Raw genomic sequence first — 22,506 nt, 5'->3', positions numbered from 1 at the left:
AAGTATATACTTACAATTTGCTAAATTTCTGACATTATCATGACCACTCAGACTTCTCCACAATCACTACTGTGCTTGTGTTTTAAAATTGTTCCAATCAAGTTTACTTGTTCTTCAATATATATTACATTAATATAATAGCCTACATTTTAAAATTTGGCAGGATTCAACCTGCCTTTTGAAAAAAATTACCAAAGAGGCACATTTACACAGTATGTTGAACTCTAAAATAAAATTTATTTTAATAAGCAGAATTCATAACAAAACTGAATATAAGTTGAGAAAAACTGTCTCAACTTATCTGATTGAACTTCTCTGGTTATTTATAGAATAAAGTATTCTCATCTAGTCTTTAAAAAACTTCTATTCTGACACTTTATCCCGATCAAAAAATATTATCGTTCTTTCAGGGTGCAATGGCTGACAAAAAACATCATGCTTTCAGCAACACTGGGTATAGTTATTTTCATGAAAACAAATTACATCCTGATATGCTGTATAAAAGTTAACATTTTTTACATAATGTATTACATAATGCTATGAGAGATGTTTTTCAGAAAAAGGAACATAAAACATATATAAATCTACTAAAAAGGCAGTACAGAAAAGCACTATCTTTTTAACTCTTTAGATGTGAAGGATCTAATAATGAGTTGTTTTTATATACAATCTTAGGTCTCACTAGTACAGATTTTATGTCCACCTAAAGGGAGGTAACCATCCTGCTGTTGTACTTGGAGTACTTAAATAGCATCCTGAGTTTCATACCCAGGCCTGATGACAGTAAAACTTCATAGGTTTATGCATGACTGTGGAGTCAGAAAACCCTATATACAAAAACACAGAAATTATGTAAGAAGTAAGGAAGTGCTTAGGTTTATTTATTGTTCAGCAGACAGAATCACATTAAGATCTGTAAGACTTTGGGACCTCCCTGCCAGTCCGGTGGTTAAGACTCCGCGCTTCCACTGCAGGGGTCACGGGTTCGATCCCTGGTCGGGGAACTAAGATCCAGCATGCCGCGTGGCACGACCAAAAAAAACAAAAAGATCTGTAAGACTTTAAGGGTCTTAGGAAAGAGTATTCATTTATAGCAAAGAAACTGTGTAAGAATATGCTTTGTGGGGTACCATGTACTTATTGCACATCTGGTTCTTCTAAGCCACTTTAAAGCCATGATGCACGTAATGTTACTCACAGAGCCAACACAGGAGTGGAAACAACAGGAATTCTTCCCAAAGTTTAAGTCACAGGTTTACTTGTCTATAGGAGACCTAAGTGTTTTCCTACTTAAGAACTGAAAAAAATACAGTGTATGCAGTTCACATATCAAACCAGATCTTAGGATTCAGAATGAGGGACATCACTTGAGTTTGGAAATGTGAACGCTAAATTACGGGCTGCAGCGTTGAGGGCTGTTCCTACCTCCTGTTCCCATTGCCAGTGTGATGCCGCTCAGAGCCTCGAGTGACCATGTAAAATAAAGATCCAAGAATAACCAAGGTACGAGTGACAGAGAATCCCAATGTGCTGAATATGTGATGCCAGGCACAAAATTAAACACAAACTGCAAACAAAATACAACCATATACAGAAACATTCTAAAAGTATTCTTAAAGTAATAACAAAAAAACCCCAAACAACCATTATAGTCTGAAACTAAAAGAGCAAACACAAAAAAGAAAGTTATCTCATTAGCTACAACAAACATCATCTGACGTCAACAATCTCTGATGAATATGTAAAAGAAACTTCACCCATAAAAATTTAATTGATATGGAAATTGCCATAAACAATTACAAAATGAAACAAAATATATAAAACTAATGTTTTCAGAAATTGTACAACAACCAGCCCAGGAATGTGATCCTTTGGAGGAGGAAAACCAATGAGGTGAGCCTTATCACTGCCAATCTCACTGCCTGGGGGCACCATCCATGCCAGAGCCCAGGAGGGAGGAACTCAGAGAGAGTCTGTCCATCACAGTGAGTTGAAGACACAGAGATCAAAGTTTGGAGAGTCAGAGGCAGTGAGAATGCATGGGGCAAAGGGAAGGGAGATATGCAGACAAACTGTCCCCTTAGAGCGTGCTCTCAACCCGGCACTCAGAGAGGTCCTGTTTACACAAAACTCAGATCACACTGCCCTATTTCCAAAGCCTCCAATGGTCTTCTCACTCAGACTAACAGTCACATCCTTACGACCTTCTTAGGCCTTCTGCAAGTTCCCTCAATGCCAGCCGCCCCTCTACTCTCATCCCCAACCACTCTCCCCAGCCTCCTTGGCCTTCCTGCCACCCCAGGGCCTTTGCACTGGCTCTTCCCTCCCTCCCATCTTTTGGGGACTGGCTTAAAGGTCATCTCTCAGGGAGGTCATTTCCAACCATCCTATTTAAAATTGGAATCTCCCTCCTTCCTGTCCCAAATCCCAAATTCCCCCTTCTCTAATGTTTCATTTTCTTCAATACTAGTTATTTCTCTCAATAGACCATGTGCTTTATTTATTTACTAAAAAAAAAAAAAGTTTGCCTACCCCCATCCTAAAATTCTAAAACAGGGGCAAGGATTTTTGCCTGTTGTCACTGCTTTATGCCCACACCTAGAACAATGCTGACATGTAACAGTCCCACAGTACTAATTGTTGAATGGGTGACTGAACACATAATTGACCTGTAGCAGCTATGTAACAGCAGGTAGATCCATCATAATATACATATATCACGGGAACCATTAAAAAATAATTTGATTTTTTATAGAAGGGCTTACCAAGAAAACAACTAACCATTAAGACCATCAGTTATTACCCGAGTAAATGACAAGCCACAAAATGGCAAACAGGTAAAAAAAAAAGCTCCCTTCCACTAATAATAAAAGAAATGCAATAATAATGATAGTAATAGGAGTAATAATAATGGTAATACTCAATATTGGCAAGGGTGTGGCAAAGAGAAGCACTTTCAAGAAACTCTAGTGTGGGGCTTCCCTGGTGGCGCAGTGGTTGAGAATCTGCCTGCCAATGCAGGGGACACGGGTTCGAGCCCTGGTCTGGGAAGATCCCACATGCCGTGGAGCGGCTGGGCCCGTGAGCCACACCTGCTGAGCCTGCGCGTCTGGAGCCTGTGCTCCGCAACAAGAGAGGCCGCGATAGTGAGAGGCCCGCGCACCACGATGAAGAGTGTCCCCCGCTTGCCGCAACTAGAGAAAGCCCTCGCACAGAAACCAAGACCCAACACAGCCAAAAATAAATTAATTAATTAATTTTTTTTTAAAAATGGTGATTGTTTCTGTTAAAAAAAAAAAAGAAGGAGAGGCATTCATACGTTAGACAGTTACCATCATTTTATGCGATTACTATTTAAAAGTACAGCAGGAAAAAGCAGTCCCTGCTGCACTGGTTACCTGCAGGGTCAGAGCTGTAGAGGCTGGCAGCTGCCGCTAGGGTTCCTGGTGGGTGAATGGCGCTCGCTGAAGACCTCTGGCTCGCGATCAGGATCCTACTCCTGGCAGATGGCAAACGTGACATCGCACCCAATCCCAGCTGGGGCTTAAGGAGCATGGCCGATCGATAGAAAGTTGGAGGAACTTCGTAGTGAGTATAGGGAGGAGGACAAAATTCTTCTTTTCCAGGGCGTTCTGTAACCTATGATAAATGACCAGAAGATCAATCAGAGAACCGCACGTCACAGGATGAGTGCTGAACCTGGTCCGGAGACCAAGGCTCCAACAGTGACCACTCTGGAACCACCGAGCTGCTCCATCACCCATCTCTTACCTTCTCTAGGCCCAATGTCTTCGCCCCTAAGTTGACAACAACTGGATGATCCCTTAGGTCTATGCTGGTTTTAATACTCTATGAATCTACATTTCGCTGGGAGGAAAAAGAATTCCCTCCGTCAGATTTTTAAATTTGATCACTACAAAATCATTGGAATTTGTGCAAGTAGTTAATCTATAAACAAAAAATGTCAATGACGCAAGGAAAGAATTTAGCAAATGTTCACGGAACTATGACAGTCTCATTATTCCTAAGGAGAAAAGGCACAGTTTTCCTGGTGACCTAGTCTTACAGTAAGTTGATGAACTTTACCAATTTATGTTAAGTCTTTATTAGGCTACTTAGGAAATAAAATATGCATTGTTAATGAGGGGGAAAAGGTTATTTGGAAGAATAGAGAAGTTAATGGAAAGATGTGTTTTCAGGCTTCTACATTCTTTTTACATAATTAAAAATGAGAGACTGTGAATTACCTCTGATTGTCTTCCCTAGTAAGGTGTTGCCTCCAGGAATGTCTGAGCAAGTTTCACTAGAATGGAAGTTTTGGGGCAGAGTCTTGCTGACTGCTGAATTCATAGCACCTAGAACAATGTCTAGCACAGAGCTGAAATCAACAAACATCTATTAAATAAAGGAATCATGTTTCATTCTTTCCTGAATCTAACAACATAACATCATGTTACCATTGCCTGTGATTAACAGTTTGGATTAGAATACAATTGATGGCTACCTTTTATATATGCAATTCTGTATTCACAAAGCCTGTTCATAGTATCAGTGTTTCTTCATGTTAAAAGTAAAAAAAAAAAAGACAACAAAATAATATTATTTCCTTTAAGTTAAAAAAAAAGTGCCAGAGGCTATGTATGAAAAGACATAGATGTTAACTAACTCTGCTCTAAATCATAATACATTTTACGTGTCAAACCTCTATCTATTCAGGAATCACAGGCATTTAACAATATTCTTTAATAGGGGCTATAAAGCTTTGATCCAGGCTGTTGAAGAGATAAACCCTTAATTTAATACTCTTTTACTGTTGAAATAGATACAAAGTTCTCCTTAAATTGATGTTACTGAAACAAAAGATGAGGCCTTTAAAGTTTTATCATAATCACATTGTAAAATATGCATGATTGCTATAGTACGTAGATAGAATTCAGGCCCCAGCAAATTATATTCCTGTGAAAGAACATTCTACATCTGCTCTCTGATAACATTTTTACCATTTTCTACTTACTCTCTTACTGTCAATCTTTGGTTTTTCTATTATACTCATATTTGCTCGATTTTTTTTATTTTAGTGTCTAAATGTTTGGTGTCATTGCTCATTGCTTTTAGCAGGTGCTCCCATGAAGAAATTATCATTTCTAACCTACATCTGTCAGGTTTTTAGGATTGCAATGTCTTATCTCAGTAATTATTCTGTTCTTTCAAACTGTATAGGTTTCAGGGGTCAAAATCCATCATTCCATCATTTGAAAACGACCTTAACAATTTCAGGAACCTCAATGCCTGCCATTTTGTTGGGTACTTTGTCTCTGGTAAGATAACAAATTCTTTGAAAAGGTGAAAAGTACTCCTTAGATGCCTAATCTAGGCATTTTTAATAAAACAAGAGAGTCTACAAAAAGCTTCACACTCTTTTCTTTCATCTTTATTGACAGAACACAGCAGGTATCCCCGTACAGTCATAAACACAGAGAGATTAACCCCAAATGGGTTTTTTCCCTCTTTCTCTAATGCAGTAGTTTTAGAGAAATAATTCTGAAACTAAAGAATCCTTGTGGTTTCAAACAAACTCCTAAAATCCATCAAGGCACACACCACAAGCAACTAAGTTCTTACCGGACTGTCCCTCTTCCTATCTGCCCTGTCCTGTTCTCAGGGGATGGCAGGCTGGGGAGACGATGGGGCAAATGCAGAGGCTTCACTGAGAAGCTACTGCAAGGAGAGGGCTTGTGACGGCTCATTTTGTCAACGTGATAGGCCACGCCACCCAGATATGTGGTTAAAGATTATCCTAGATGTTTCTCTAGTGCTGTTTTTCAGATGAGATCAACATTTAATTCAGTAGACCTTGAATAAAGCAGATTACTCTTCACCATGTGGGTGGGCCTCGTGCAATCAGTTGAAGGCCTTAATAGAAAAAGATCTCCCAGCAGACGGCTTTTGAATTTAAACTGCAGCATCAGCTCTTCCCTAGGTCTGCAGCCTGCCAGCCCACCCTGCATATTTTGGACTTGCCAGTCTCCACAACTCCATGAAGGAATTCCTTAAAGTCTCAATAGATAGAAAGATACACACATACATACATATACATACCTGTGTATACAATCTGTTTCTCCGGAGAACTCTGACAGGCACAGTGTCCTACAGTGATGGGGTGGTACCAGGGAGGAGGAACAGAGTTCAGCCCTAATCACACACCTGTATGCTGTAAGCACACAACCTCACCGGGTCCTCTCACTCTTGCTCCCTTCCCCCCACTTACACCAGTAATTAAAAGGGTTCCCCCAAGAAGTCAATAGGAGGGAGTGTCCCAGAGGCCTCAGGATAGCTGAGAGCAGAAAGCAGTCTAAACAAGTCAGCCTATTTTATCCTCCTGGCATGGCTAGACCCACGATGACCTTCAGAGCCACTTCTGGGGGCTGAACACAGGAGGGGGACTCTCTGGGTTACACCAAGTCACAGCTACAGGAGCACAGGGCAGAGGCCAGCCCATTCTCCACTTGTGATCAGAGACTGCCGCAGAAATGAGGCCTGCACAACCCCTGGGGCTTCTCTGCTCTATCCTGCAGCCTGAGGAAAGGACCTGGGCCTCGAATGCTCTGAGTACAGCAGGAAATGGTCCTCAGAGCGGCTGGTGCACAGTGGGACTGCTGTCCCCACACCAACGGGGTCTCTCCGAACCCCTCAGCACGACTAAAGCCACACAAACACTCATACTATTCCACTTCCTGGAGACTTGGGGTGGCTTCTACAGGATTAAGAATAGAGAATATTTGGGGGGGATGTGCATCTAATATAGACATTACTGTGTATTTTATGGAGAGAGTGGAAGCAACAAAGAAAGGAAACATACATAAAAAAATTAAGAAGGGTCAAAGAGATAGAACAGTAACAGGATTTTTGCCTGCATCTCCAAATAAAGTTTCTTTCACAATTGTGTTTTGCAGAGAAAACTCTAGGGTATCTTTTTGTTTGCAGGGGGAAGGTACAAAATTACTTTATTTAACGAACTATTACAAATGAAAGTCTCCAATGAAGTGATCATTGAACAGAGACCTAAAGAACGTGAAGGAGAAAGCCATTCAGATATCTGGGAGAAGAATATTCTGAGCAGAGGGAAGTGCAAAGGCCCTGAGGCAGCAGAGGGAGAGAGAGAGTGAAGGAAGGAGAGGTGGTCGGGAAGTAAAGGAGCCAGATCGAGTGCATCCTAACAGCTGAGCATCCTATAGGCTCCAGCCCGTGTTCTGAGTGGCCTGAGCAGACGTGGAGGGTGTCAGGGAGAGAAATGATCTGATGCTGCTTTCCTCTTAATTGATCACTGGCTGCCATGAGACTGCGTCCACAGAAAACCTCCTTTCTGAGCTCTGGGAGCACAACTCGCCATAGCACCCCAGTACTGAGAGGGGCCACAGAGTGAGGAAACTGGGCGGGTCTCGGTGAGCATCTCAGTGCTGTCCTTGTTTTGTTGCCTTGGATGAGTGACTCAAAGCTCTCCGAGTCTGCTTCCTCATCTGGGCAATGATAAGAACCACAATCCTGCCCTCCAGAGGATCACTGCAAGGATTAGTGAAGACCGGCGAAGATTAAACGTGATGTTACGTGGGCCAAGTGCATAGTAGACACTCAACTAAATGCTAGCTGTAATTACTGTTTTGACCTAAAACACAGCCCATGCCTAACACGTTATTTTCTACTCACTGTACTCTTGACATGGACGAATACAAGATTCTCCCATAAGGGAAATACTCCCCCTCAGAGGATGAAGTCTGACTAATATGAACAATATATTTATTTTGGATTTTTTTCCATTGACCTAATTTATAGAAGAATTATGCTCACTTATTTAAACAAGGAAGCCAATTTGAATGCATACGTATCTAACTTTTACGGATTATGTCAGGGAGAATTTAAATGACCCTCTTCAGACGTTAGCTCCATCTCATGCTGGTTATCAAACTCTTTTAATCGCAAGTGTCCATTTGCCTACGACCTCCTCTAGCTAAAAACATCCATTTCTGTACAAGTGCATCCGTCAGAATCTGCAATTTGCTAAGAGAGGAAATTCTGTTTGCACAATTCATCGAAAAATACACAACAAACTTTAGGATGTTCAACTTATAGACTGTATCACAGTGACATTCCCTTACCTCCTGTAAAAACTTTTCACTCATTTGACTGAAGGGGTGTCCCGGGGGCTTGATCCCAGACACCACGAGTCCGGAGCTGAACACGCGGGGCCTCTGCAGGTCTGGCTTGAACTTGTCGTAGAGGCTGGCGGCCGGCTTCAGGTCTCCACCTGCCGCCTTCTCCTCTTTGGGGAGAGGCACGTTACACGGGGGCGGGGCATAAGGTAGCCCCACGGGAACCAGAGACGCGTCCACCTGGCCGAGGGCCTGAGGGCTCCTCCGGATGTAGGTGATGATCTTGGGCCTCACGTGCTTGGGCTTGGGCATAACGATGGGCCGGGGATCCACCCTTTCTTCTGTCTTTTCAACCTGGGGGCCCTCCGTTCCCTCCTGTGAGGCGGGTGTGTCCTCGGGACGGGTGAGGCCAGGCTTGGGGATCCCACCAGGGCAGGGGTTCTTGTCAGGCACTTTCAGGGAAGCGTGTGACAACCTGGAGCTGTTGGCAGAAGGCGGGGCGGCCGGGGGGACCCCCGCGTCCACATTCAAGGCGCCCAAGTCCGGAAAACGGCTGCTGGGTTGCACGGGCTGGCGGGCCACATTCACAGTTGTCTCTGGGTGGAGGGGCGCTGGGACTCCGGGAAGAGAATCTGCTCTTGCTTGGGGGGTGCTTTCAGTCTTCGCTGCAGTCTCTAGACGGTTCCTAGTCTCAGCCACGGATGTAGCGATCTCTGTGCTTTCCCCAGCTTCTGAGCTGCTGCTTGGAGGGTCGGCGGGCTCGGGGACCCCAGTTCCGCTCTCTCCAACAGAACCATCTGAATTAAAAACCGTAGCGCCGTCCCCGTTCCCACCGCCCAGGACCCCTCTCTCCTCACTGGCACCCGAGGGCCTGCTGTCAGTCGAATCACCAGGAACAAAAGCGACGTGACCCTCCCTGGGTGAAACGCTGCTGGATGGGGTTTCACCCGGTCTCCTAGCTGCGCCTGGTGAACTTCTGCCCGTGGGCTGACGCTCAGCAGCTCCCGAGGAAGCGGGGCCCGGCTTGGGCGTGGTCTGCAGAGACCCCTCCTCACCTCTCTTTTCCCGCTCGCCCCTGCCTCTTCCCACACCCGGCGGCTGGGGGCCGCTGCGTGCAGCGGCCGAGGCTTCTTGCTGTGCCTCCTCTGTACACGGCTCCTTTCTCCCTAGGGGTGACACGCCGTCCTCCTGAGGACACCCCAGCCCCTCCGCCGGGGTGGACTTGAACTCCTGCAGGGCCCTGAGCGGGACAAGTTTCAGCTCCACCTTGGGCTCGGGCTTTCCCTCACCTGACTGTGCTTCTGGCTTCCTCAGGGCGTCTTTCGAGGCTGGAGAGGAACTGGGAGCGCACTCCGGGTGGGCGGAAGGCTCTGTGCTCTGGGTGCTAACGTTGGGTACCTGTCCCCCATCCGGCTGGGTCTCTAAGGGGGTGGTCTCCTTGATTACTGAGGTAGATGGTTTAGGATGATGTGAGCTCTTTCCCTCTGAGGTACCATCAGCTGGAAGACAAGCCAGCCCTGGAGAAGGGGCTGCCCCCGTCTTCTGCGGCCCCTCCCCGCCACTGGGTACCGGACGGGGGGCTGCTAGGGACCCCAACACTGCGGGCTGTGGAAGCGGCCAGGCCAGGCCCCCAGCCCACTCCTTGGTAAGCATGCCCACCGCTACGGCAGAGCTGCCGGCTCTCTCCAAAGAATGCCTCCTCAGTTCCTCATTGTCAAGGGTCTTGGCCAACTTATCCTTGGGAACACGCCAGGGAACGTCAACCTCCCTCTGAGCCGAAACCTCTGGGCCGGCCTCACCTGTGACAGTCCTCCAACTTGGCTGACCTTGTCCCTGAAGACCCCGAGGGGCCTGCAGGGGACCTGTGCCTCTCTCCAGCATGGGCTCTTCATTCCGTTCTCTCTGAGCCATCGGAGAAAATTTAAAATCCTTCAGGCTGGCAGGGCCAGCCTGAGATGCCTTCGAAAAGCCCTGAAGGGGGTGAAACTCCTTCTGGACACGGGTACTACTTTCTGGCCCCCTTGAATTTGCATTTCCAATTTCATCTGTCAGGGCACATGTCACAGGCTCACCAGGAGAGGGGCTGACCTCCAACATGATGGGGTTGGCGTTGGTGTCTCCCAGACGTAGGACGCTCTCGTTACTGTTTTTCACTCCATTTCTCTGGTCCCGTAACTCAGGGTAACATGATTTCTTAGGAGCCGCGGGGACACTCATTTTCCAGCCTTCAGTGGGGGCTGCCTGCCATGCAGTTCTCCTTAATGGGAAGGGGCTTCCTTCAAGCTGCTACCTGGTGAACAGGGGATCCTCAAGCCGCTTGTTGGCCCCTGACAGCATCACTGGGCGATCCTGCCTTCATCATTTTCAGAGCAGTTTTGAAACTGGGCATTGTCTTGATACACAGCAGGATGACTTATCTGTCAGGTTCACAGCTGAACGAGAGCCAATTAGCCCATGAGACCTAGAGAGAAATAAAAAGAAAAGCGCGCTAGATTGACAGATGTAGACCCTCGGGAGAAAAAAGAAGCATGGTAAACACAGATTTATTCCTCACTTTCTTACTATTACTTCATTCACTCAATCCAGGTACTATTTCTCAAAAGCCTTCTAGACAGAGGCTCCTGCTGGCCAAATATGGGAAACTGTAACATCAAAACGATTTATGTCAGAAGTGGATTATAAATATATATTAAATCTTAAATTCGTATTTTAAAAATTCACAAGTTCATACTGATACTGATTAAAAAGAGCAGAGGAGAAAGGAAGGCTCTTCTTCACAGAATACCAACTAATATACAAAAAATTAGACAATTAGAAAAATCACCACTTTGTATTCACCAGAGTAATAATTATCTTGGATGAGGGATGCCAATGGTTGCTAAAATCACTGAGTGCAAAACTGTTGGGGAACAGGATATTTACAGAATCTTAAAGCACGACCCTCCGGATTACTTTATTTCTTACAAAGGAAAATTTCATCTGTACAATGGAGAAAGCTGGTAGACACCACCAAATTTAACATCACCATTATGGAAAGTGCTATCATGTGCTCCTGATGTTAGGTAGTTCTCAGGCCTCACATCCCCTATGAGAGTATCCCTGCTGTAAATGTTCAACCTGAGTTTAATCATGAGGAAATAATCAGGCAAATTTAAATTGACGGGCATTCTACAAAATAGCTGGGCTAAACTTGCCTCCCAAAACACCAATGGATATCTGCACACAATGCATGATCCTTGACTGGATCCTGGATTTTTTAAAAAGTTAGCAGAGAACATTGGGACAATTCAAGATTTAAATATGGACAATCTATTGGGTAAAGGTATTTTATCAATGTTAACTTTCTTGGGTGTGTAACAGTATCACGATTATACCAGAGATAATCTGTGTTCCTGGAAGATACATGATATTAAACATGACATGCTTTTTAACATGACATGTTGTCTGTAACTTACTCTCAAACGGTCAGCAAAGAGAAAAATATGTGTGTGTGTGTGTGTGTGTGTGTGTGTGTATGTGTGAAAGAGAGAGAGAGAGCACACAAACATGGAAAAATGCCAGCAATTTGAAAATCTAGGTGATCCACTTGACTACACCTGCAACTTTTGCATAGGTTTGACACTTTTCAAAATAAAAAGTTGGAGGAAATTCTAGTAGCCTGCAAGTCCTGGATGATCCAGCCCCTACATACCTTTCTAGCCTCATTCCCTCTCATCCTTTTCTTTCCTAGGCTGCAGCCACACTCCTCATTCCTCACGTTACCATGTTCCTTTCTCCCTGCTTCAGGGCCTTTGCACATACCCTTCCATCTGCATGAAATGTGGAATCCTCCCCTGACCTCACCCAACAAACTCCCGTTTAGTCTTCAGTTTGCAGCTTAAATGCCACTTCCTCCAGGAAGCCTTCCTGATCCACTAGATCAGGTCTTTCTATGATGAACTTTCAAAACCCTATATTTTTACTTAAAAAAAAAAAACTCCAAATGTGCTAGGCATCAAAGAAAATATTGTTAAATACCTGGCACATACATACACCTATCTATCTATCTATGTATATGGCACTTAATATGTACTCTCAGCATGAGTGAATGAATCCATGACAAGATGACTGATGAAGATCAATGTTATTTCTTCCCTCACAGAGATTAAACTATAATAAAGTATTTGAATTTCTACCAAAGTAGCCTCACAGATCATCAGTAAACCACTCAAGGCTAACATTGTTTTATCCACTACTATGAATGCATTCATTAGGCCCTGGGGATGGGAGAGTTTAAAAGTAACAAGGTTCTGCCTCGTACCCAATTCCCCCAGTGGGGAATCAAAGTGAAGAGCCGCCTTCCACGCCTTCCTCTGCTTTGTGCAAACATGCACGAGTGCACACCCACATTACACGGGAGACTGTTACGTTTCTACCAAAATAGGTTACATGGCAACCCAGCTGTCTTCCCGTCATCATTGTTTCATATGCTACTTCACACATTCAAAAGAGTGTGTGTGTGTATATCCACACACACATGTATATTTGTACATATACTAAACATGTGCGTGTGTATATATACCATATATGTATATCTACATATACGTATATTTGTATGTATCTATTATAAAACAAAATAACATAGTAAACAAGAAAACCAAAGGACTGAAACATCACCAATAACTTTTCACTTGGCAGCCTCCCATGGGCACCCCTAAGAACTCAGCTGATGGAGCTCTCTTTTCCTTTCATTTGTTTGCATCTGTACAAAAGCATATACGTTTTCCATAATGACATCATTTCCTATAAGCTGGATTTTGGTCAGTTATTTTTTTTTATTTCCCCCTTCTTCCTCCTCCCCCCCACCCCCCACCGCACAAGGCACAGTGACATCCTGATCTAGGTCTTTCCATTCCTTTCCCCATGTTTGTAGAATCCTGTCCAAATACACACACCTGTGCCCAGGTTTGCGCTTTCCTCTCCCTGTTGTGCCGCACTTCCGTTCTGTCCCTGTCGCACTCAGGTCCTCATCCTCCCACCCCCTTCAGCCCCGTCTCCTGCTTTCTTTTTCTCCTTCTCCGCCTTCTTCCAGGCCTGTCTTCGGTAGGCCAGTGGTACCCCCAGGTCTAGCTTCAAGCCTAACCAAGGTGCTGACACTCTGATCCCAGCCTCCGTTCCCTGATACAGAGGGGAGTCTCAAAGCATCTATATTTCTTTCATTATTCAGTTTTCAAGGTGTTTTCCTTGTGTCTCTGGGCAGAAATACAAAAAGCATGTAGGCAAATCATTAAGACAGCAGTTTAAAAGAACACCGTGCTCTCTGGGTCGGGAAATGGGCGTCCTGGAAAGTCATGGAGAGCAAGACATTCCATAAATGTGAGCCAACCAGACAAAGTAAGCATCTCTAATTCTCTGTGGGCAGAATTATAAGCATGAAGCCAAGAGCCCTCTTGGGTTTGAACTATCGAGGCTGGCAGAAGGAAATAAATGCATTCTTCTCAGCAGGGACAAACCAAACCGGAGCATCAGACACTGCAATCCACAATGTGGTTGCTAGAGAGTGACAAGCAGGTGTAAAATCTTGCTAGAAAGAGTTGCACCTTAATATTTAAGAATTACATAACAGATGTTCTCTGTCAGTAAACAATAATAAACATTGCTCATTGGAAAGAGGATGGAAAGCTAGAACCTTCTAGGGGCCGAGTATTATTCTCAGCACTAATACATGTTTGTAAATTTTAAGTTTTAAATTGTAATTACTTTTACTTAATTTTTAATTTTAATTTAAGTTAAACTATTTAATATTTGTAATGGCCTCCAGAAACAGATCTTCACATCTCCTTGCTTTTTTTCTCTCTCTCTCCAGGTAAGGAAATGAAAACACAGAGAGGGTAACATTCCCAAAGTCACACAGCTAAGATGTGACAGAGCAGGGATAGAGGTAGGAAAGTAAAATTCATGCAGAAAGTGGAAGCTGTAAAAGAAAAGCTGCCTATTGGTGAAATTATACTGATCACAAGGAAGAATAAAAGGAAAAGTCACTATCATAAGAACAAGGATAGAAAAGCAAAACCAGAAATCAAAAAAGGATAGGAAGCTCACACAAGACAGGAAAAGCAAATTTTAAAACCTTCTTCAATTATAAAAGGCAAAATTATATACAGGAGGTAATGCTTCCTGTTTCCTTCCCTTCTTGCCCAGCTTCACTCCTCCCCCCTCGAGTGCCACTGTTTCACCAGAAGACAGTCACAGAATCTACACGGGCAAGAGGTTTTTTCTGGATCTGGATTTCACTCCAGGGTACTCTACTGAGATAAACATCCCCCCCACCCCAGTATAAACATGATCGTAAAAATCCAGACTTACAATACAGGAGTGTGTGATTAAACAAAAAATGCAATTATGTCAACCAACTGTGCCGACCCCGCCCCGCTTAAGGTGCATTTTCCCAGGGTGTGGCGTGTAGCTTTCATATGCTTCACATTCATGGCTGTCAAAAGTTACAAACAATGGCCTTAGCAGTAAATGGCAACCTATCCTGGAAAATAATCCATTAACTAAGTCCTAGGTCCAAAAGGAGTTTAATGATTTTCTAGGCTCATAGCCTATCTCATACGTAATAATCTTCCAAGTAGCACCCCCTACCACTAGGGTGAAAACCTATTCTCCCAGTTAAGGAACTCAGATTCTCCTCTGCTGGAACAGCTTTTAAAAACTCCCAACACCTAAGCACACACACTAGGGAGCCCAAAGTGCCACTTACCCGGGGTGCTCAGAGCCGCACACAATAATCAGTGCTGGGTGCATCATCCAGGGTCATGTGACAACAAGACTTCCATTCTCTTAGTTATACCTCTAACCACACCATCTAAGAACATGACAGCTTCATACAAATCCTGTTGATTCCATGTCATCCACAGGATGCCAAAGCATCTTATGAATTACTCCTAAGCTACACTAACTCAATCCTAGAAATTTGCAAGTGGCTTTTAGCACCCACGGTAGGACTATAAAAACACATGTCTTGAACTGCATCTTGCTGGTCTACGTCCCTTGTTCAATCTTATTTAAAACTTTTTGGGCCCACCCTCAATTTTTCATCCCAAATATTTGCAATCCATTCTGTTTTCATACCATCTTGGAAGAGGTAAGCGCACCTTCCAGGTTATCATTCATTCACTGATGCCAGAGTCAGCAGAACAGGCAGGGGGGCAGAGCACAGCACCTGGAGCAGGGAGAAGTAACCCCTCACCTCCTCGTCAGCACCCCGCGGGCGTCCACAGGTGCTCCTCCACCGAGCAGGCCCCGCAGTCACTGAGCACACCCCATCTTGTCCACAAGGACGTCGTAAGGCGACATACTTTGTCAAGCGTGTTACTGAGATAATTATCACTTCACCTCCCACCCAAAAGAAAAAGAGAAGACGAAAATGAAGAAAGAAAAGAAAATGAAGCCGTTATCCCATGACCTGTTCTCCATGCTACCCTGCATTCTCCTAAGGACCGCTGTTTATTTTCCTCAGTACTCGTAACTAGCCAATTACCAATGCTTTTTAATCCAACATGGGCTCAGCATCAGGCTCTACTGACATGTAGTTTAAGCATCGCACCCTCTTCCTTGCCAACAAACAAAAGTGTCTTTGCCCATCGTTAACAATCAAGCATGTCTGCAGCTCTCCCCAGCTCACAATCTCCGCTAATGGTTTGACCATCTTATCTAGATGGAATCTTTTCCATCGAATATGCATATACGTTCATGAATCGTTAAGCGGCCTGATAAGGATCTAGACACTCAGATACAACCTCTTCATCCATCTTTCGCTTCCATTTCCTGTTGCCACGCTTGCTCTGCCCAGTATAGCGTGAAAGGCATTCTCGGATAAAGGGGACCTCAGCAGACCCACCACCATCTCTGTGCTGTCCACCAACATGACCACAACACCATCTGAATGACGGGTGAAAGCCAAGTTTCCCATCTTGACTTTCCAGGTCTGATGAGCCCTGGGCCCATGTATGTTTCCAGGCGAAATCCCCTTTACTCGTCTACTTAAAATACACCTGCCAGTAAAATTGTCCTCCCTACCCCATAGCTCCACCTTCTGAGCTCAAAAGGCCACCTCTTCCAGGAAGCCTTTCCTAATTTCTCCTCCCTCCCCCTCCCCAAAAAAAGTGGAGAAGGAGCTAGATATCATCTCTCCATGTCCTGAATCCCTAGATCTTTCCTTCTGGCACTGTCATACCATGTTTTTAAAATTATACTTATGTACATCTCATTTGATTATATATAATGAGTCTTTTTTTTACAGTTACATGCCTTATTTTTATTATAGTTATGGGTGTCTTATTTCCTTTATTAAACTACAAGCTCACTAGGTTGGAGGTTAACAGCTCAAACACTTCTCTTTTCCAGGCAACATCTGGGACAGCACTTCATGCATAGTAGGCCCTTGGGCTGAAGCAATCTCCTCCCAACTTAAGCTCAAAAGGGTGAATGTTTACATCACTTTCAATACAGCACAGGCCCTATTTTTTTTCAGTCTTTTAAGACGGAGATTACAAAGCCACCCTTCCCAACTGGGTAGCCGGTTAGGCACCCTCTCCCCTTCCCCACAGGAGAGCTGTACCAGAATATCCAGGGGTGATTATACGGAAAAATACATTCTGATCTTCGTGTTTAACTTATATGCGTCATAAAATGTAATTTAATTAGAAAATTTAAAAACTAAAGAAAGTCTGGGAGATTTTTTTATGTTATTAAAAGGAGGCATGGGTTTTAAAAGATTGAAAAAACACCGCACACAGCCTTCCTGAGCTGCCAGATCTGCTGTGGGATGCTTTATCAGTTGTGAATTTTCACATAGATATTCAAGCACTGTGCCTCTGAATGTAAATGCAATTCCATCTGACTTAATAAAACTTAGTTGCCAAAGAAGCTCCAGCTACAATTCCTACCATGCAATAAATAATCCTTCAGAAGAACTCTGGGATACAGAAAAATGCATAGGCTATGAACCCAAAATGTAATGGTAAATATAATAATGATGCAAAAAAGTCAAAATCCCAACTTTCAAAGTTTGGTTGACATTCTTAATGAGCATATATTGAGGTCTATAATGTTCCACCACATTTAAAAGGATAGTTTTATGTGAAATGACTTGCAAACATTTACATACAAGTCAATCTATTCACCTGCTTTAGAAAGTTTTGTGGCTATCACTCTTCTATGCTTTCTGCAATGGTAACCATTTAGGAATAGCCAGGTTCTTGGTCCTATTTCATATTATTTATTCATATTATTTAGGAATAGCTGGGTTCTGGCTCCTATTTCATAATGTTCTATATGTTTCATAATGTTCTATATGTTTATTCTCAACAGGTACAGGTAAGGTATAGGTAGTTTAAAACTTGATGCACCGCAGACTGAATGAACTTTACACGTTCAGTGTCACTGCAATATGATTAAAAGTTGAATCACTGGCTGGGGAATGATGACTAAATGTTCTGGGACTCTGTAGCTATCCGTGGTGCTGAATCCTGTGACAACGTGCCCAATTATGTAAAAATATAACCGCTCTATGGAACCTGCTTCACTCTCCTTATCTATGTACATAACGTGAGTAGTACATCACATTTTATTTTAATATATAATCAGAACTGTGTTCAGAAAAACATCTTTTTGTTTCTTTTTTAGCTCGTAGAGGTTATTTTATTTTTATTTTACCTTGAGTAAAAAGAGTGAAGAAGAATATACACATAAACGAAATGCTCTATTTCCCCCTTTATAAAGGGCCAGGAAAAGAGGTAACTTGACTTTTCAAAGGTTAGACTAATCTGACGTTTAAGCAAAATATTAAACTAACTGATATTTTAAGTCTCTCCAATAAAAATGTTGCATGTTTCTCCAAAACAGCCTCGTTCGCATTTGCCAACAAAAAAGCATTTGTTTTCTCCTTTAAAAAACAAATCCTTCCTTCTAGAACAGAATTTCACTCAGAAAATATAGGGTATTCACTCCTTGCCTATTATGTTTAATATTTATTTTGTTTTGTGTTTGTCTTAAATGATTTTTTCCCCAAATGGAAATACTTAGATTGCCAATTATTTGGGAAAAAAAAGGATCTTCATTGTGTAAAAATAAAGGTAAAAAATATACCAAAGTCCCCTACTCCCACCCCAAGAAACACAGATTAATGTGTAGTATCCCAGATTTTTTTAACACTCAGGGAATGAGTTTTTTACCTTCAGTTTTATACTCTGCATATTATAGACACCTCCCCACATAAATACATGTAGTAAATACTTAATCATTTTTAATGACCACTTTTACCATAATTTACCCACCAATCCCCCATTGTCAGACTTTAGGTTGCTTTCAGCTTTTGCCTTTTAAAATAATTCTTCACAGAACACTGCTGAATGCATATCTTTACGGCCCCTCCCTTACCTCCTTACAATATATTCCTGAAGGTAGACTCACTATATAAACAGGAATGCACATTTGCATTTTAATACACAACTCTAAGCCCCATGAGGGGTTTTTGTTTTGCTTACAGGCACAATCTGTGCCCAGACTATATGCCAGGACCTGGCACATAATGGGTGCCTCATAATTATTTGTTGAATAAATACATACTGCCCTCAAGAAAAAAGGTGTCAATCTTCCTTCTATCCCTCTATTTCCCTGCTTCCTGATCCATCGCCTCTCTCCCAAAACTCTTCACAACTACAATGACCAGATCATCTGCCATTCAAATAGCGAAACTGTTTTCTTTCTTGCTTAGGAATTTTTTCCATTTTTTATTAAAGTATAATTTACATACTGTAAATTTCACCCTCTTTACTGTACAGTTCTGCAAGTTTTGGCAAAAGCAGTCAGTCTTGTGACCACCATGACCACAATCAAGATACAGAACAGTTCCACGAGTTCCAAAATCCCCCCTTTTGTAAGTCAACCCTTCCCTGACCCCCACCCCCCGGCAACCAAGATCTGATTTCTGTTCCTACAATTATGCCTTTTCCAGAACATCACTGAAATGTCACTATACCGTGTGCAGGCTCTGCGCCTGGCTTCTCACACAGCACAGGGCATTCACCATGACCGGGGGTCTATCGGTAGCTCGCTCATTTCTACGGCTAAATATGATTCTGTGCTACGTACCACAGTTTGTTCATGCCTTCCCCAGTTGAGGGACATTTGGGTTATTTCCAGGTTTGGGCAATTATAAATAAAGCTGCTAAATACATTCATGTACAAGTTTTTGTATAAAACTGGAACGCTTTTGAGAGTTCAAAAATGCTAAAGCAGACAGAATGCCAAGACACCAAGTGCAAACTGGACATATGGGAGCCCTCTTTAGAACACACTTCTAACCACCCCAGATGATCTGGTTCTGGTGCTTATCTGCCTGTTTATTACCTGCCTCCACTCCTCCTATATCAACTCCAGGAGAGCAGGCGACCCCCTCCCCACCCTCTGTTCACCACTCTATTCTTTTTTTTTTTTTTTTAATCTTTTGGCTGCACCGCACGGCATGTGGGATCTTAATTCCCTAACCAGGGATCAAACCCGTGCCCCCTGCCTTGGAAGCATGGAGTCTTAACCAATGGACCGCCAGGGAAATCCCTGTTCACCGCTCTATTCTCAAGTCCAGAACAGTAGCTGGCACATGGCAGGGATTCAAAAACATATTTTAATGGAATGAAGTTCGCTCAACACTAGGAACTTACTTTCCACACTTGAATAGCATTTACCATTACCAGGTGCTGTTTTCAGTGCTTTACCGCACTGAATCCATATTACAACCCTATGGCTAGAATTTACTATCTTGTTTTTTACAGATGAAGAAACTGAAGCAGAGAGATGTTAAATAACTTCTGGAAGTAAGTGGAAGAGCCAGAATTTAAATCCACAGTCCATGCTCTTAAGCCACCAGGCTAAGCTTCCCTGGAGTCCTCAATTTTTAAAGTTAATAGGTTAACAAAATCTTGTTATTTTATTTTGTTATTACTTTACGTCTACGGAAGTTACACGCCATTTCATATGATGTTTGGCTATTTGTATTCCTTCTTTCATGCTGTGTGTGTATCTCCAAAGCGAAATTCTTTTTAACCATTATTTTTAATGGCAAACATGACAAGCTATTTCCCAAATACAGATTTTATCAAGAGAAAATGAGATATTAGAATTTTAAGGACTGTTCGAGGGAATTAGGGCCAGATGAGAGACCTCTTGCCTACCGCCTATCTCACAGCTCAAGTCCCTGGCCCTCCCAGGTCTCTCCTACCTGGATTATTGGTTCCATCATCCACCTCATGACCAAAGCTGGAAATCTGGAGAGTTTCCTTGGCCCTTTCCTTTAGCTCCATCCATCAGCAAGAGTTTATCAGATGGACTTCCACGGTTCATCCCAGCCATTCACTTTTCTCCATCTTCACTGCCACCATCATCTCCCATATGAGCTACTTACAAATCTCCCACCAGATCTCCTGACCTCCACTCTTGCTTCTCTAAAGAGCCGTTCTCCCTTCACAAGGTGTCCAGAGTAACATCTTGACACATCAGTCAGATGGGGTCCTTTCCCCACCACAAACACTCCATGGCTTTCTTGCTCTGACCTGTGTGGTCCCCTCTCCCCTCCCCACACCCTCCTTCCTCGCCGTCCCCTTAAGCCTCCCCACGGGCTTTGCACTGCCATTGTCACTTCTTGGCACCCAACGCCAGGCTCTCTGCATGGCTGTGCCCTCCTCAGGCTCTCCTGATGTTCATCCTCTGTCCCCTGTCACAGCCCCCATGGTTTCCTTCCCAGCCTGTCCCAGCTATTCTACGTGTTTATTCGTTCACTGTCTTCCTCTCCCAGTAAAACATGCTCTCCTCAAGGATAAAGATCAGATAAGCCCTCCTCACCACTGGTCCCCCGTGACCAGAAGGCTGTGCTACACACTGTAGGCACTCAATAAACCCCAACAAATCTTTGCTGAATTCATGAATATGGCAGCATAACTGAATCCTTCCTAATGTGTTTGGCTCTCTGGGTAATGCCTCACGGAGCACATATTAATCACAGAATCACTGAGTGTCAGAGGTGGGAAGGAACTGAGACACTAATTAGTTTAACCCTCTCATTTTCTATGAGGAAACTGCAGCCTAGAGAAGCTTCACGACTGACTCAAGGTCGCCCCGCCACGACCTGTCACAGCAGGGGGTGGAGGGCAGGCCCCTCACAGCCAGGGCTCCTCATCCCCCTTCACAGACCTGACAGCCTCACGCATCGGGAAGGCCAGGGCAACAAGGGCTCGTGGACACAGGACTCGAAAGGGCTCTGAGATGGAGCCAATTTATAAGCATCAGCCAATAAAAAACACAGTGTGAGGAACAATGGGAAATAAATACATAAATGAAAGGTCCTAATCCTCAGAGAAACGGTAATCTCCTGAGGAAAAAGGGATATGATGTAGATACAACTAATAACAATGGTAATAAAGGCAAGGCAGGGTGTAATCGAATATGCTGTTAAAGAGAAATACTCAGGACCACATGATGACAAGGAGGAGGGCAGGAACTGCAGCTGAGAGGCTGGGGAAAATGAGATCTTTGCCCCTTCTTGCAGTTTGTGAAGGGGTGTGTGTGTGTGTGTGTGTGTGTGTGTGTGTGTGTGTGTGTGTGTGTGTGTGTGTGTGTGTAGTTTTACAATGATTCCAGCTGGCCACCTTACACTCATGTACACCAGAAGTACTGTGTCATTCAAGGTCTGGGTACTGGGTTTGTGATGCTGCAGTCACAGGTCCCTCTTTCTTCCCTGTGATCCCTTTACCTCTTATTCCCCCAGTGGGGAAGGGCTAAGGAAAAGAAGCCACTTGGGGGGCTTCCCTGGTGGCGCAGTGGTTGAGAATGTGCCTGCCAGTGCAGGGGACACGGGTTCGAGCCCTGGCCCGGGAAGATCCCACATGCCGCGGAGCAGCTGGGCCCGTGAGCCACAACTACTGAGCCTGCGCGTCTGGAGCCTGTGCTCCGCAACAAGAGAGGCCGCGAAAGTGAGAGACCCACGCACCGCAATGAAGGGTGGCCCCCGCTTGCTGCAACTGGAGAAAGCCCTCGCACAGAAACGAAGACCCAACACAGCCAAAAATAAATAAATAAATAATTAATTAATTAAAAAAAAAAAGAAGTCACTTGGAAGCTCCAATCTGTCAAACACTGCTTGCTCTCAAAAGGATTTCTGGGGCTTCCCTGGTGGCACAGTGGTTGAGAATCTGCCTGCCAATGCAGGGGACACGGGTTCGAGCCCTGGTCTGGGAACATCCCACATGCCGCGGAGCAACTAGGCCCGTGAACCACAACTACTGAGCCTGCGCGTCTGGAGCCTGTGCTCCGCAACAAGAGA

At 43.9% G+C, this 22,506-nt stretch overlaps 1 protein-coding gene across 1 annotated transcript in view; it reads right to left on the bottom strand.

The window, feature by feature from the left end:
- Positions 1-22,506, bottom strand: part of LOC309615795 (microtubule-associated tumor suppressor candidate 2-like) — a gene marked incomplete at its 3' end in the record, with an annotated part of 335,518 nt that overhangs the window by 156,362 nt on the left and 156,650 nt on the right. Inside the window, exons 5-6 of the mRNA XM_082365770.1 lie at positions 8,154-10,608; positions 3,399-3,639 (exon numbers count right to left, since the gene is read on the bottom strand). Coding sequence (XP_082221896.1) covers positions 3,399-3,639; positions 8,154-10,364 — 2,452 coding nt within the window. The 5' untranslated portion in view covers positions 10,365-10,608. The remainder of the gene's footprint in view (positions 1-3,398; positions 3,640-8,153; positions 10,609-22,506) is intronic.

This window comes from Balaenoptera borealis (assembly GCF_965194805.1).
Source record: "Balaenoptera borealis genome assembly, chromosome: 18".
NCBI lineage: Eukaryota > Metazoa > Chordata > Mammalia > Artiodactyla > Balaenopteridae > Balaenoptera > Balaenoptera borealis.
Note: the sequence above shows the minus strand (reverse complement) of the source record. Positions and strands in the feature narration are given on the sequence as shown.